The sequence below is a fragment of the Mirounga leonina genome, unplaced genomic scaffold (assembly GCF_011800145.1).
Source record: "Mirounga leonina isolate KUSES-001 unplaced genomic scaffold, KU_Mleo_1.0 Mir_53, whole genome shotgun sequence".
Classification (NCBI taxonomy): Eukaryota; Metazoa; Chordata; class Mammalia; order Carnivora; family Phocidae; genus Mirounga; species Mirounga leonina.
In genome coordinates this window covers 47,590,656-47,607,915 of record NW_023270807.1, presented here as the reverse complement: position 1 = coordinate 47,607,915, position 17,260 = coordinate 47,590,656, and the positions used below count along the sequence as shown (strand labels likewise).

General features: G+C 45.1%; 1 protein-coding gene across 4 annotated transcripts in view; it reads left to right on the top strand.

Annotated features, from left to right (window-relative positions):
* Window positions 1-17,260, top strand: part of BACH2 (BTB domain and CNC homolog 2) — a 350,045-nt gene that overhangs the window by 318,408 nt on the left and 14,377 nt on the right. For all 4 annotated transcript variants that reach the window (XM_034991411.1, XM_034991412.1, XM_034991410.1 and 1 more), the window contains one exon: window positions 11,934-13,526. In XM_034991411.1, the coding sequence (XP_034847302.1) occupies window positions 11,934-13,526 (1,593 nt within the window). The remainder of the gene's footprint in view (window positions 1-11,933; window positions 13,527-17,260) is intronic.

The window sequence follows — 17,260 nt, the reverse complement described above, 5'->3', positions numbered from 1 at the left end:
CGGCATTGCATCAGCATTAACTCTTCTCCGTTGGCAGAGCCCATCGTAGAAACAGGAGAAGGGAGGAGAAATCAGAGTGTACTGTCCCTTTGGCAGAAAGTCTGGTTTCCATATATGCGCTTACCCTGACTTACGGTAGAGCCTTGGTTAACACAGTCAGTGGGCCTCGGCTTCTGTTATATGGTGATTAGTTAAGACGGACTTAGATGAAGGAACTAAAAACTGTAGAAATACTATTATTGCTGTTGTATACGTCATGCCCATAAGGCAAAATCCGCAGTTTTGTTCCTTCCCGGAGCCCCAGTAACACCCACTTCCCTTGCAAAGGCAATGAAGAAGGCATTGAGAAGATGATATACATCTTTTTAGAATTTTTAATGTTTGCGTTTCAAAAGCCCTTCAAGCATGTGATTTCTTCAGCACGTCCTGGTTTATTCCTATTTTGCAAATGAAAGGGGAAAATGGCAGCAGAGTGTCTCAAGTTGTCAGGATCGAATTACCTTCCTTACTAAAGACCAATGGTCCTCCCTTGATGGCACTGGGTCCTCATTCATGGCTATTGGAGTATTAGTGGAGTGTAAACCCACTTGCACCAGAGGTCAACTAGAAAATAACATTTTCCATAAGAAACATGTGATCTGTCAGTTCTTCAGTTTTGATTTCAGATGGAAAATATGACTTCCGTTCTTGAAGAAAAAAAATCCCTAACCGGGCTTGACAGATGTCTTCAAATATGTGATGGGCTGTCATGTGAAGGAAGGATTCAAATCGTCTGCTTGCCCTGGTGGGCATTACTAGGGTTAGCCAATTCAGTTCAACTAATAGTTATAAAGAACCTGCAGTGCATAGGGCTCATGCTTTAAACTGAAAGTGGTCAGAGAAGGAGGGAGATGAATATCCTGCTAAACTCATGACATCAATTATTGCAGAAGCAAGCAGGTTTGACATTGATGTAAAAGTGTGAAGTATTGGGTGAATCATTGGCTAAACCAAGGAGAAGGGGAAGAAAGAAGCAGTACTTAAAGTCTCCAGTGTCTATCCATCAATGGGTGAAGCAGGAGTAATTAAAAAATTGGAGATTACTGCCAGGGTGATAAATAGAATTTCTTAGTAACCCAATGAGCAAGAGGACATCACACTGAAATATGGCTGTGAGATGGAACTCCATATTTACAAAATTAGAGCAAAGGAGAAGCATGATGTAGAACTTCAACTATATGAATAGCTACCAGAATTCTCTTCAACTAAGAAAAGAATACCTGAGTAGTTATTGATTTGCCATATTGGCAATTTCACCGCCAAAAGGGTAGAGAGTACAAGAGTAGAATTGCTATTTTGGTCCTAATACTGACTGACTAAAAGGAATTGACAGGAGTACACATGAGAGGATCCTTAGAAGAAGGAGATATCATCTTAGAGAATGTGCTAGTCAAAGAGGACATTTTGCACAATCTGAAATATTTCAACACATTTTTTATTGCAATAAAAAGAAAACCCAACATGAAATTGATCATCTTAACCATTTTTTTAAAGATTTTATTTTATTTATTTATTAGAGAGAGTGAGAGAGAGAACACAAGAGGGGGTAGGGTCAGAGGGAGAAGCAGACTCCCTGCAGAGCAAGAAGCCTGATGCGGGACTCAATCCTGGGACTCCGGGATCATGACCTGAGCCAAAGGCAGTCGCTTAACCAACTGAGTCACCCAGGTGCCCCTTCTTAACTATTTTTAAGTGAACTCTACTGATGTCCATCAAACATTCATCTTACCTAAAATCGTTCACATTGCTATGAAACAGATCTCCAGAACTCTTGTCATCTTGCAGATCTGAAACTCTGTACCCATTAAACAATAATCCCCCCTTTTCTCCCTGACCCCAGCCCCTGGTAACCACCATTCTATTTTCTGTATCTGTGAATTTAACTACCTTAGATACCTTGTATAAGTGGAATCTTACAGTATTTGTCTTTTTGTGACTGGCTGATTTTACTTAGCATTATAACCTCAAGATGTATCCATGTTGTAGTATATGATAGGATTTCTTCCCTTTTTAGAACTGCACAATATTCCATTGTATACCATCTTTGTATACCATATTTTGCTTTTCCATTCATCCACCAATGGACATGTAGGTTTAAACAGACAAGGAAAATAAATGTATGGCTCTGTTTAGAGGAGAAGGCAAGAAAACCAACAGCCGGTCTTGGGGCTGACCATTTCAGTGTGGAGGATGACAAAGAGTCCAGAGTTACCTCCATATTGTGTTTCAAGGAGAATGTCTATTAGATGGAAAAGTAAGAAGAACTTGGAAAAGGGAATGTAGACCCCAGGCAGATGAACACTAAGAAAACACCCAAGCTCCCAGTGTGGATGAAGTAAAGCCCCCAAACTACAGGAAAAAAAAAATTAGACATGATGAAGGAACATCTTATTATGGTCAAAATCTTTGAAGAATTGCAGAACCTAGGAAAGCATCCGAAGTCTGGATAGAAATCAGAAAATGACATAATTTTCAAAAAAAAAAAAAAAGGAAGGAAGTAGATCTTAAAAAATTGGCTGAAGAGCAATTTGTATAATAGGAATAATAGGAATGATTTATCTGGACAATAAATCTGAATATTGAGACATCTATACTCTTGGGTCAAAAAAATCGATTTTGCAAGATTAAGATGGACACATGGCTTATCAGTAACATGTGCTGGAAAAAAAAAGCTCAGAGATGTTCATTGATAGTGCCAGTGACAATGAAATAAATCTTAGTTGGCATTCCTAGAAAATAGGATCTCAACTGAGGAGGTGATAGTTCTGTCCTCCATACCAGTGACTAGAGTATTTACTCAGTCCAGATCTCCTGCTGGGGATGCAGTCAAACTCAAGATTGTTCAAAGGAGAGCAGTGAGGAGGGTACAAGGGCTCATAACTGGTTAGGTTTCCAGGATGGGAATTTTGGCTTGATATGAAGAACTTAGAGGGCTCTGATGAGGGACTGAGTTTCTCACACCTGAAGACTTAAAAAATGTTTTGTGTTTTCTGGTAGAAGATCAAGTGGTTGATGGTTGGTTTGAAATGACTAGAAGGGTTGAGGAGGTAAAACCAAACCTTGACTCAAGAGAATTCTGGTCTAGGAAGAACACTGGTTTCCTGAATGGGGAACGGGTCATTTAAAATGGAAATTAGGTAATTTTTAAAAATCTTCTTTTAAAAAATAATTTTCGGTTGGAGGTGGTTTTTCAAATGAAACTATAAACCTAGATGCAGGTTTTACTACTTCATTACCAGTGAGTGGGATGCTTTTCACTTTCATTTTACACTGAAAAATGTAAAAAGTTACTACTATTTAATACCTATTTTAGGATCTACACTTATACTGAAATTAGATTTTTTTAAATTATTCCATGAACTTCATTATGTAATCTTTCAGAAGGGAGATTTCCTGTTTTCATTGTATACTTTTAGAGTAAATATGAGTACAGTACTTTATATGTGTATCATATATAAATTTTGCCTGTCACTTACCTGAGAAATATAACCATGTATACCTGAATGAGAAAGGAGCAGGAGAGTTGAACTCTACAGTCAGAATACTTGAGCTAAACCCTGGTTGACCAGCTGTGTGACTTTGGGAAAATCCCTTCACCTTTCTGGGCTTTCTGGGCTTCACCTTTTTTGGCTTCCTGGTCTGTAAAATGGATGAGGATTGAGTCAGGGAAACAGAAACGATGCCAGGTGTTTCAAACAGAGGGGATATAAAACAAGGAATTGGTTACACAGGTGTTGGAAAACTGGAAGAACAGAAAGGGGAAGGAGAATCAACTCAGTGATTGGGGTGCCTGGGTGGCTCAGTCAGTTAAGAGTCTGCCTTCCGCTCAGGTCATGATCTCAGGGTCCCGGGATGGAGTCCTGTGTCGTCAGGTTCCCTACTCAGTGGGGAGCCTGCTTCTCCCTTTCCTGCTCCTTCTGCTTGTGCTCCTCTCTTTCTCTCACTCTCTCTCTCTCCCTCTCTCTTAAATAAAATCTTAAAAAAAATTAACTCAGTGATTAATGATTGTAGGAAGCAGCTACAACTACCACTCCTAGGGCCAGAGGGGACCTATGAGCCTAGAGAAGGAGCTGATGCTTCAGGAGCTGCACCTGTGGAGGAGACAGCCCTTACCAAAAACTCCAGCAGGGAGTCAAGGATGCAGCCTCCTCCAGAACACACCACCAGGGAAGGAAAGAAAAAACAAGAAACAGAAGGAACCACAGCTTCTTTCCTCCCACTTTCCGATATCCCACCAGTGCCCCCTATTGGCAGAATCCAATAATAAGTCAACCGGCAAAGAAGCCTGAGAAATGTACTCTACTAGCATTACAGAGGGGAACAGAAAAACAATTGGCATGAGGCCAAGAGACAATAGAAATAAGTAGCATATGAGGTTATAATGTCATACTAAAGTAAATTAAAGGGGCACCTGGGTGGCTCAGTGGGTTAAGCGTCTGCCTTCGGTTCAGGTTACGATCCCAGGGTCCTGGGATCGAGCCCAGCATCGGGCTCCCTGCTCAGCAGAGAGCCTGCTTCTCCCTTTCTCTCTGCCTGCCGCTCTGCCTACTTGTGCTCTCTCTCTCCCTGTCAAATAAAGAAATAAAATCTTAAAAAAAAAGTAAATTAAATTATAGAAGTCAAAGTTACTGGTTGGTCAGAATTATCTATATTTTCCGTTTGTAGTAATGTTACTTTAAGACATAGATGGCAATAGATAGGTGGATGGATAAATAAACAGATACATTGATAAATAGATTTAGTTCTGAGCTGAACAATTTATGAATAACTTTCGTGAAAGTTTTTCTAATTAAAAAAAGTTTATATTTAGGGGCGCCTGGGTGGCTCAGTCAGTTAAGCGTCTGCCTTTGGCTCAGGTCATGATCCCAAGGTCCTGGGATCCAGCCCCTCATCAGGCTCCCTGCTCAGTGGGGAGTCTCCTTCTCCTTCTGCCCCTCCCCCTGCTCATGCTCTCTCTCTCTCTCACTCTCTCTCAAATAAATAAATAAAATCTAAAAAAAAAAAGTTTGTTTAGTGCACGATTTAGGAAAAACTACAAGATATATGTTTCTGCAAACCCTTGTGACAGGAATCGTTACAGTGAAAATGTGGATTATTGTAGGATCCTTCCTCAAGAGTTCCCAGGAATTAATTTCAGGGAATCTGAGTCCATGAACGGACTCCAGTCTGAGATCATGACTCTTAATTATGGGGACTCATAGAGTCTCCTCTGAGTGGACTCCAGTCAGGTCTTTGTTCACTGAACCTACCTGATTTCCCTTTTTGAACCAACCAGAAAGTACCTTAGTAGGCTGACCATGTATTTCCAGGATACCCCATGATCCTGCTGGTGACCACTGACCTATGCTGCTGACCCCAGCAGCCATGCCAGCTAGGCTTTGGAGTTTAACTGTAATGGAGTTCCACTGTTTGGATGGCGTCTCCTCCGCTAAAATCAGGGAGCCCATTTCAACTGCAGGGGCTAGGGCGCACGCACGCACATATTGACAGGGCCATATTCATAGGCACACAACCTGTGTAGGGCCCCATGCTCAGAAGGACCCTGTACTTAGTTTAATGTTCTTCTATTCCTGAAAATCATGTAGCCAGTTTGGGTGGTGGGTTGGAGGAGGGCAGTTGTGAATAGAGGCCCAGAAAAGCTCTCGAAGATAAATTGGCATTGGAGGAAGAGCCAGAAGGAGAGGAGGGAGTGAACCATACCATTCTTTGACTTATTCTGATGAACTTTAGCTCAGCCTTCAACATTCAAGACAAAGGCACCTTTTCCAGGAAGGCTTACACTGATGCCCTGAGCAGTTACTGCCGCCAGCTTGGTCCTCCCTTAGCACTCTTTAAAAACCTGTTACATACTTAGATTACACTGTAGACCTTTGTATTAAACATCTGTCTCCCTGGCCGCCCTCTTAGCTCCCTGGAGAAAGCAACTATTTTTATTCGTTTCTGTAATAACTGCAACAATAATTGTTGTTACTCAACGCCAGACCCTGTTGCAAAGGTTTTACCACAAGACAGGCACTGTTGGTATCTCTGTCTTACAGTTGGAGAAACTGAAGAACAGAAAAGTTAAGTAACCAGCCCAAGTTACCCAGCTGGTACATAGTAGAGCTGGGATTTGAATCTCAGAAAGCCAGTTCCTTCAGTTCTCACACAGTACACAGCGTGTGCCCAGTAATGGTTGGTGAAGGAATGAATGAATGAAAGAAAAAGTAAAAAATAGTGACTAAATAATCAGGTAGAGAATTTCAAGGAGCAGATTTACAAATAGGAGAGGAACTTTATATTGTGGCTGCAGACCCAAGTTCAAGCCTGCACATGAGAGAAAAGACAATTTTATGCTTTTAAGCCACATTTACTAGCACAGATAATTAACTTTATTTAGAAAAAAAACACTATATGAAATTATATACTTATATGTATAAATCAACTTAAATGTTTATTTTTGTTGTTGTTACTTTGGGAATGGAAACAAGATTGGTTTCTCTGGCTCTATTTTTAGCTAAATTAATACTAAAATGACCAGAAGCTTTGTTGAAAGAGTGAAGTTAATTAATTTAACAAATACATCCAGATGCAAGTGTAATATGCTTGTATAGCATGCTGCTTTGGGGAGAAATGTATGATAATATGGATATTGATTATAGAAAATTAAGATTAGGGGTCCCTGGGTGGCTCAGTCGGTTAAGCGCCTGCCTTCAGCTTGGGTCATGATCCCAGGGTCCTGGGATCAAGTCCCGCATTGGGCTCCCTGCTCAGCGGGAGGCCTGCTTCTCCCTCTCCCACTCCCCCTGCTTGTGTTCCCTCTCTCGCTGTGTCTCTCTCTGTCAAATAAATAAAATCTTTAAAAAAAGAAAATTAAGATTAGAAGTGACATGTCATCGCCAAATCAGTCTCCCTTCTGCAGAATCGGATGCAGTGCAGTGTGGGGGTGGAAAGGAAGAGTGAGTTGTCCCCAGTGTTGTTTTCTTTGACAAGTGCCTTGCTGTGCAAATAGAACCCAGAGGGATGGCCGTGGCTCAGTGTATTAAAAAGCCCATCCAGCATAGCTTTGTTCCCGTCTTCCCAGCCCCTGCCATGTATATAAGAGATCGGGCTTCATCGGGCAAGTATGCATGATATGGCTGAAGGTAGAAGATTCTGTGTCTTGTAAGGCTGTAGTTAAGCAGCCTTGAGAAGTGTGCCATCCCTCCCCTGGAGAACAGTCCCGAGAGCTCCGCATTCATCTGATCAGCCTCCTGCAGATGAGCTCAGTGCTACAACCGCGTGTATGTCCTGCGAGAACCAACTGAGAAGACCTTGGCTTAAGTAGAGAATGCTGTTCCAAGTCTCCTAAAAATTCCCAAGCCCTGTTTTCAATAGACACCTGAAGCCCACCTGCCCGATCCCTGTAATAATCCAGAGCGAGGAAACAGATGTTTCCTTTCAGGGGCTCTCACCAGCAGCAAACCTGGTACCTCAGGAGAGGGAGCTTTGCAAACAGCACCCAAACGTGCCCCGCACCAGCTGAGTGTTCCATCAGTTCATCTTCCTTTCACCAACAGCACAGAGAGGATGCGTGAGAACCCATGGGAACAAAAGGTTAAGGGTCACAGTTTCAGTGGGTCAGATTTTCAACACATTATCCTCATGTGGACTCACACCATAGCACACGGGTACAGTAGTTAGACCTTGTTTCTTTCAGACCCGAAACCCAAAGGTCAAGGCCACTTGCCTTGTGTGTGCCAGCTGCTGGAGAAGGTCATCCCCTGCTTGGGAGCAACCAGAGGGCAAGAGAGCTGCGTCTGCTTCCCTCAGAGCAGTGGAACACAGCTCCATTCCCATCAGTGAAATGGAACTGGTTTGCTATTTCTAGCCACTTCATTCCACTTTAACTCTATGATTATTACCTTTTTAAATAGCATTTGTATGGGTCGTTAGTTTTATGTGTGATTCTCCACTTGCCACCCCTTCTTATTTTTCCCATTATCAGAGCCTTACTTGTTAAAAACAGAAAGTAAATAACAATGCAGCCTTGTGATCACGGTGTCATAAACATACAGCTTTCCATTGGTACCTGGATATTTGCTTCCTGAGTACAGTGAGTGAGTTTAAATGATTCCTAAAAATGGAAAGACAGTGCAAGCTACCAAGATGGAGGCTAAAACCAGTATTTACAAAGCCTCTGCCTGATTTGACATGGCCTGCAGGTGTGATGGGCACTTGCTTTCTGTTCTGTGTATTTGGAGTTATCACAGCTGGCCTAAATAGTGTACCAGAGATGGGTTCCTGGGAGGGACACCGAGTGGTTCGGACGTACCCGTTATATCGAAGCAGCTCTTGACCCAGAGTGGACTTAGGGCGATTTCACTGCACTCCAGGTGTCCTGCTTATGAGGGTTCAAGGGATCCCCACAGACCTCAGCAGTCGCCTTCTCTCCTGAACTGGTCGGGATTTCTCAGTTGACAACTAATCATTATGTAATCTTGTGATAGCCTTTCCATTGTTGACTGATGTTGTTACTTGATAATTAACTTTCCATTGTTAAGGTGCATCTACAAAGCTACATTGTAGGTTTCTTGGGCAGAGGGCCTGGTCTTGTACTTACCCGTTCCTTATAGCACTTGGGTTGGAATCCCAGCTCTATGACCTTGAACGAATTCCTTCACCTCCTTCCTTCTGTTTCCTTTGTCTCCAACGCCTGCTTTGCAGTGCATTATGAGAACCAGCTAGCATGGTGCTGGGCACTAAGAGTACTTGGTAGATGGTAACTAGACAAAGCCTTGCACACAGAAACTGAGCAAAAATTTAGCAGAACTGAATATGACCAGGCAGGATTTAAACTCGGGTGAGGGGAGAACTAGTTATGGACTCTTGAAATTTCATGGTGAAGACACCATTTCCTCTGACCTTGAACTTGAATGACAGTTTACAATCCTGGTTTGTTTGTTTTTTTTAAAGATTTTATTTATTTATTTGAGAGAGAGAGAATGAGAGACAGAGAGCATGAGAGGGAGGAGGGTCAGAGGGAGAAGCAGACTCCCCGCCGAGCAGGGAGCCCGATGCGGGACTCGATCCCCGGACTCCAGGATCATGACCTGAGCCGAAGGCAGTTGCTTAACCAATTGAGCCACCCAGGCGCCCCCTACAATCCTGTTTTTAATCATGACTCTTTAATGATCATTTCAAGCTCATCATGTCTCCTCAGCCCAAAAGGATCGGTGATGTGATTTGGGATGTGGAGACTGTGCTCATTGGCATCCTCAGTCCCACTCATACATTTTCGCATCAGCTTGTCCCTGCATGGAGAGGCGTGTTCTCCAGCTCCTTGCAGCCATGTGGCAGGTGGCAATGCCCATGACTGATCTAATCATCCCCAGGGGTGTTCCTGGCTTCTCTAGGAATTTTCTTTAAAAGCAGCTGTAGTGGGGGACAGTGTCAGGACTTATTGAGACCAATGGCATTGAAATAAAAAGGGAATGACCATAAGGGAAGACTTTATAAAAAATATAAATGACATTGAGGTGAGTTTCCCCCATTTCCCATATGCTGAGTACATCTACCCAAACTCGAGATGTGTGTTTCCATTCAGCAACTGGCAGATTGCGTGGGAGCGGAGCAGAAAATGCTTCCTTATGGAGGGGCCAACAGTGCCTTGATTAGGCCATTCTTCTCTTTGTTGCGCAATCACATTACAGCGAAGGAATGGGTCATGTAACATTCCCGTGGCTTCCTTTGGTTACTTGTAAATGTGTACTTCCTTGCCTTGCACTCCCTTTGAAAGGTTCCTGGGGGAAAATACATAAAACAGATATAGTAGATACTGCATTTGGTGCATCTATTACCATGTCAGCTTAGTAGGACACAAAGGTAGGTCAGATGAGCTCCGTTTCAATAGTGGTACTGGGGGTTAGGACAAATAAGGACTGTTGCTGTGCCCTGACTGGTCGGTTGGTGTGGTTTATTGGTTTACACAGTGACTCACTCCAAAAGTAATTTGAGACGATACTCGCCAAACAGACCGTGTTGTTACGTTCTGTACACTGTACTTGTATGTTAGAAGCACAGGTAGACTTACGACATTTCAGCACCACACAAGCTTTCATCGGCTGTACACCATGTTAGAGACCCTAATCAGGTGCAGAGTTATAAAGAGAAATGAAGCCATCCCTGATCTGAAGGAGCTTGCTGTCTAACGGTAGAAACAGACCCAATTAAGTATAATAAAAGTCAGATAGCAATGATTGCCCTTGTGGAACTACAATGTGAGTCTAGCGGTCATGTTTTTCTGTTGTGTTCTTTTTTTAAGCAAGTATCTTGGGACTCATTATCTGACAGAGGTTTTTTTTGTTTTTTGTTTTAATTTGGAATTTTATTTAAAGTCCTTCCAAAATACGAACAATTAAAATCCCATTCAGTTATATATCTAAGAAATGTTCCTGGCTGGAAAGAATGCCGCATATAAAATCAGTGCTGCCCTGAAAAATCCAGGGCATTTTCCTCACCCTAGCGATGGGGCTGAGAGGCTGGGATCGTTTGTTCTAAGAGGTTGGGAGACCGCTCCAGGAGAAGGTGGTGTCCATGTTGAATCGCAAACAACAGATAGAAGTCTTCACAAGAGTTTTGGCTCTGTATGCTGCCGTGAATTCAACACATGTGGAAGTCAGCTACAGAGCTGGCCAGTTCAACTTGCTCTGCACCGACGCCCTTAGCAGATATTTTGATATTACTGCTCCTAGAGCTTCCAGCAAGGACCCCGTGATGGCTGCTTTCATTCGATTTGTACACATGATCTGCAGATCTGCCTCCCCTTCCTATGGGATCAGCAGTGTTTGCAAGAACCTAGAAGATGCATGTAGGTTTGCCTACAGGGTGAGGAAGCCTGCCCTGAACACCAGCAAGTTGAATCCCCTCGCATCTGAGAAAACAGTTGGCCTTAGGCAAGGTATTTCTAATTGAGTAAGTCACCCTCAGCGTGTATGGGGGAGTGTACGCGGATGCAAAACCGTGCATAAATAGCACATTTTCAGTCAATAAAATGTAAAGCATGAGGAGCACCTGACATTAGTAGGCTGAGCTTCTGAAGATTGAGCAGGAAAGGAGACAGCCGCCTGGCAAAGCCGCTGCTCATAATTAGGGAAGGAACAGGCTGTGTCCCGTGCCGCTCAGCAACCTCAACCATTTAAATGGCAGCCAGTTTGTTTAGTTGTGTAACCCCCATTCTTTCTGGGCCAGGAGTTGATTTTGGGGTTGAGAACACTGCTTTGGATTGTCGTCATCTCTGGTATTCCATACCATAAGATCAGGTATGACGTGATGACTGAAAAGTCCCATCTGGAAACCCTGATGAATGAGAAAAACGGAAGTTGCTTTCATATCACTCTTTAACTTGTTAAGTGAGGGAAAACTGTTTTTCAACCCCTGTGGACTTTCAGGTTTTAACAGGCCATATTGCCAGTTTTGCAGTTGCCCAGAAAAAGAATAGAATGCTTTCTTTGGCTCGAGTGAGCTGCACGTGGCACAGCTCTCCTTACTAGAAGGGCTCTCCACGGGACTGATGGGGAAGGAAATTAATAGGCTTCCCATTGTTACCGTGCATTTTTTGTTGTTGTTGTTACCGTGCATTTTTGCCAGGATATTTCATTAGCGTAAACACTGAGCCCGTTGCCATCTTGTTTAGCCACTTGACCCTGGTGATTTTCAATGCCATGTGCCAGGTGATGAAGGGGAGCGAGGCATGCACGAGACAGGCACTAATTATTGGAGGCAGAAGCATTGCTGACCCAGTGCGAGATTAACTGCTCCTTTGCAGTCTCTATTCTGGGACATTAGCACTGTCTGGTTATCTTGCTTCAGTTGAGGGATTCGGGACAATAGCCGTGCTGATGGTAACGTCGGCAATTTCCCTGTTTGTTTTGCAGGTCACGGCCAGGGGCTTTGGGCCTCTGCTACAGTTTGCCTACACCGCCAAACTATTACTCAGCAGAGAAAACATCCGCGAGGTCATCCGCTGTGCTGAGTTCCTGCGCATGCATAACCTGGAGGACTCCTGCTTCAGCTTCCTGCAGACCCAGCTCCTGAACAGTGAGGATGGCCTGTTCGTGTGCCGGAAGGACACGGCGTGCCAGCGCCCGCACGAGGACCGTGAGAACTCCGCGGGAGAGGAGGAGGAGGAAGAGGAGGAGACGATGGACTCCGAGACGGCCAAGATGGCGTGCCCCAGGGACCAGATGCTTCCAGACCCCATCAGCTTTGAGGCCGCCGCCATCCCAGCAGCCGAGAAGGAAGAAGCTTTGCTGCCCGAGTCCGATGTGCCGGCCGACACCAAGGAGAGCTCCGAAAAGGACGCGTTGACGCAGTACCCCAGATACAAGAAATACCAGCTTGCATGTACCAAGAATGTCTACAATGCATCATCACACAGTACCTCAGGTTTTGCAAGCACATTCAGTGAAGAGAACTCTAGCAACAGCCTCAAGCCGGGGCTTGCCGTGGGGCAGATTAAAAGTGAGCCGCCCAGTGAAGAGAACGAGGAAGAGAGCATCACGCTCTGCCTGTCCGGAGACGAGCCTGACAGCAAGGACCGAGCGGGTGATATCGAAATGGACCGGAAACAGCCCAGCCCCGCCCCCGGCCCCGCCCCCGCCGCCGGGGCCACCTGCCTGGAGAGATCCAGGAGTGTGTCCTCCCCCTCCTGTTTAAGGTCTCTGTTCAGCATAAAAAATAGTGTGGAGTTGTCTGGCCTGCCCAGTACCTCTCAGCAGCACTTTGCCAGGAGTTCAGCGTGCCCTTTTGACAAGGGGATCACTCAGGGTGACCTTAAAACTGACTACGCCCCTTTCCCGGGGAGTTACGGACAGCCCCACCTGGGCCAGAAGGACCCGTCCAACTTCACCATGGGGTCGCCCCTCAAGGGGCCTGGGTTGGAGGCTCTCTGTAAACAGGAAGGAGAGCTGGACCGGAGAAGTGTGATCTTCTCCTCGAGCGCTTGTGACCAAGTGAGCACTGCGGTGCATTCGTATTCTGGGGTAAGCAGTTTGGACAAAGACCTCTCCGAGCCGGTGCCAAAGGGTCTGTGGGTGGGGGCTGGCCAGTCCCTCCCCAGCTCACAGGCCTACGCCCACGGTGGGCTGATGGCTGACCATTTGCCAGGAAGGATACGGCCCAACACTAGCTGCCCGGTGCCGATCAAAGTCTGCCCTCGCTCGCCCCCCTTGGAGACCAGGACCAGGACTTCCAGCTCATGCTCCTCCTATTCCTACGCAGAGGATGGGAGCGGGGGCTCACCCTGCAGCCTCCCTCTCTGTGAGTTCTCCTCCTCGCCCTGTTCCCAGGGAGCCAGATTCCTAGCCACAGAACATCAGGAACCAGGCCTGATGGGAGATGGAATGTACAACCAAGTCCGACCCCAAATTAAATGTGAGCAGTCTTATGGAACCAACTCCAGCGACGAATCCGGATCGTTCTCGGAAGCAGACAGTGAGTCGTGTCCCGTGCAGGACAGGGGCCAGGAGGTAGGGAACCCGCATAAATTCAAGCATGTGATCCACTCTTGCAGTCCTTTATCTGGACTCTACCTGCTGCCCCACTCCCAGATTAAAGGTTCCAGGAAAGGGACTGCCTTCCCCATCCACAGAGGCAGGATGCTTCAGAGTTATTCCAAATTAACCACTTTTGTCCTAGAAGGCACTTGAAATTTGATCTAGATTTCGGTACTCAACAAGCAGAGGGGAGCTGCTTAGTAAAAAAAAAAAAAAAAAAAAGTTCAGTCTAATGCATGAAAGCATGCCCGGGTACTTCAGATCTCCCTTCCTCCTCCCTTTCTCCTTCTCCATCTGCTTTGAAAGGGTGCCGTACTCATCACCCTCATCATGGCGCTGCACCCCTTCAGGGTGAAAGAAAATAGAGAATCACTTTCAAAATTGATTGATTGACACTAGACAGACCCACAATAACAGGTGCTCGTCCAGCAGCCTTTAAGTTTTCCTTGTCAGCAGGAGTCCCCGGGGCCATCCCTTGTCCACTGCAGTGCAGGCGACAGACCGCTCCCCCTCCATCCTGGTCCCGGGGGCCCTGCGGGAGCACCCTCGTCAGGCACACACAGCTGTGTAGCGTATCGTGTCCTGAGCTCCCCACCAGTGATGAGAGGTCACTTTGAGGAGGAGTGGGCGTGAGTAGCAGTTCCTGCTCACCCTGAAAGCAAAGTGCTTTCCCGTGCTCTGTAGATAAAAATTCCCGAAGGCTCCCTCCATCTTACCAGTGGCGGGAGATGGAGCAGGAACACCGCCAGCCCCACCATGAGCAACACTCCCATGGCTGAGGAGAGAAAAGAATAGACGGCCCCTCTGCTCCCCTTTCCCTCTGTAACATGAGAGGCCCCTGCAAAGATCTGAGGGAGTCCTGTGTCATGATCTGGCACTGTCTGGCTGATTGACAAGGAACCAACCTGACACTGCCCCCTGGGTCTCAGAGCTGCCTTAGGAGCAGCGGGAGCAGGCCCGGTGAGAAGCCCGTGCCCAGAGAAGCACCTGCTCAGACAAGCCCCTGCTCAGAGCTGCTTAGGCCCGCGCCCTCGGCCCCCGGCCGCGCTCCCGGGGTATCGGCCCCTAGGAAAGCAGGGATGTTAACCCAACCGGACAGCAGAAATGCCACACGGGTTGAGGTGCCTTTTCACAGAGCGACGTGCGGTGGATTCAGCCTCTGCAAGATTGGCAAGAAGCACATGAGGTTTTAGTTAGGGCATATTTTGAAAATAGATCCCAAAGCTCCCTGTGCCCACGGCAGAGATGCCCCGTGGTCACTTCCTCATGTTGCTAGCGAGCCGGCTCCCGGCTCGTCTGTTACTGCCTGGGGGGAAAAATGGAGAAAAACAGAAACATGCTGCAAGGATTTAATGTAGCTCAAAGAAATTATAAAGGAGATTTGAATGCGAACTCTTCCTGTCTGAATACACCCTGTCCCGTCAGGTTTGGGTTGTGCCCAGTGCCCCAAACCAGGGGCACCTGTGCGCCCCCCGCCCCCAAGCTAGGATTTGCGCTTTCTCTTTCCTCACTCCTTTCTCTTCCTTTCGTCATAACTTAGGGGAGGTTTTCTTTTTTTTCCCCTGACATTGTTCCTAAGTGCCCCTGATCCAGAAGCCTAGTCCCTGGAACAGGTTCATCAGCATAATGATTTATCTTGCTGAGGATTGGTGTCTGCAGAAAAGGACAGATGTCTTTATCTTTGTTTGTCTTTCCCCTAAGAGGAGTCCCACCATTAAGCTGAAGGGGTTGTGTTGTCATGGTATTTGCGTATGTTCGAGGAACTGTCAGTTTCTGATCATCTCCTTTTGTCTCTCTTGTCTCCCAAAAGAGAGTTTAAAGTCACTTCTTCAAGTTAAACGCCACCAACAAGAGCACATGTGTTTTTCCTTTGTGTTTGGGCCACATCACTTGTCTACCTTTAGAACGTCTCTGTTCTAAATGAACCAGTCCAAAGGACATTTCGTGCAACCTATAAAAAAGTCGTGAAAAATACCAGCGCTTTAAAAATATTTTTACTTTTACTTTAAAAAAAAAAATACGTTCTTTGAATTTCTAAACACTGAAAGCAGGAACCTTTACCAGAGCTCTGTGCCGTTTTAAGAATCACATTTAGCCCCCCTCAGGAGGGCATTTCGGACAGGGTTGTTAGAGTAAAGGTAAACTTCATCCCAGTTTGACATTTTAGTTTTCCTAGAGTAGAGATTTGGTCTCAGGGACTCAGCATGACTTCTCCTCTTTGAGTTAATAACTTGCTTCCAGGAGTTACTTTGACCCCAGTGGAAGCGTGGTCCCCAGTAGTAACATTGAAGGCAAATCCTTCATTCACAATGTGAATTGTCACTCATTTTTCTGAACTGAACTGATCGAGAAGAGGCCAACATCTGTTGGTCTGATCCTGCCCTGATCTGTTCTTGTAAGAGGTTCAGGTGACTCCCCTTCTGAGTGAAGCCCAAGGGGACACTGGAGTCAGAAACCAAACAGAGTTCTCACCTCCGGCCAGGCACCTGTCCAGTGCTCCAGACAGCTGGGCCAGGCTCCTTCCTAGCCTCTCTTCCTCCACCTCAGTCAGGAGCCAAATGTTAGATCAAAAGGAAAGTATCAGCATTCCTTACAGTTGGTAAGGTGTTCTGGTTACAGTAGCGTCTCACCGATAGCGACTTCTCTCATTCTTCTTAACTGTCCCCTGGCTTTGAAGAGAGCTTCAGTGAGCACAATATTGTCCTTTCTCAACAATCAGCTCTTTAAAATTACTTTCTTCTTTGAAATAATCAAACACAACATACCCAGCCCCTAACATACCAAATTTAACAGGCTCTCTCTGTGCCTGCGACAAGATACGAACACATATCTGCATTAAAGTTTTAGTTTAATGGCATTTACTGTACAATTACTCAGCAACTTGCTTCCTTCACAGAGCTGTTCTACTATGTGCATGCCTCTAAGTCAGTAACATCGGGTTAAAGCATACTTCTTTAATATCCATGGGTCCCACAAATCACAGCTTACAGCTATCATAGCTACCATCTAGCAACTGACAGTCCAGGTGTTTCCAGTTTTTCCCCTTCTTATAAAAATTGCTGCAATAAACATTTTTGTGAACATATTTAGTAGTGGTGCTTTTATTTTTGTGGGTTAGAATCCCCAGAGTGGGTTAAAGGTGATGCTTATCTGTAAACTACTTCCCCAAAAGTTTGTATCCTTCAGCAATTTATGGATGTCCATCCCCCCCTGCTCTTGCCAATACTGGCTGTTACCAGTCCTTTTCAATTTTGCCCATCTGCTGGGTAAAAGATGATAACTAATGAGGTTGACATCTTTTCTCGTGTGTATGTGCCATTTATATTTCCCTTCCTGTGACTTGCCACTTTACATCTTTGCCCATTTTTCTCTTGTGTTGTTCATCTTTAAATCAATTTATAGGATCCTTAATCCCTAATACAGGAATATTAACCTTTTATTAGAAATGATTCCCATAGTTTCTCCTACTTGGTCTTTTTATTTATGGCATCTTTTTACCATATAGAAAGAAATGTTTATGTTTTATGCAGTCAAGTTATCCATTTTTTTCTTTATGACTTTTGGGTTTGCTATATTACTTAAAAAGTCAGTTTGGGAATTTTTGTCTTACTTCCAATGATGAAAAATATGAACAGGTCATATTAAGTAGAAAAAGTAACAAAACAGTATGTATAACAAGGTCCTAATTTGCTTCATAAATATACATA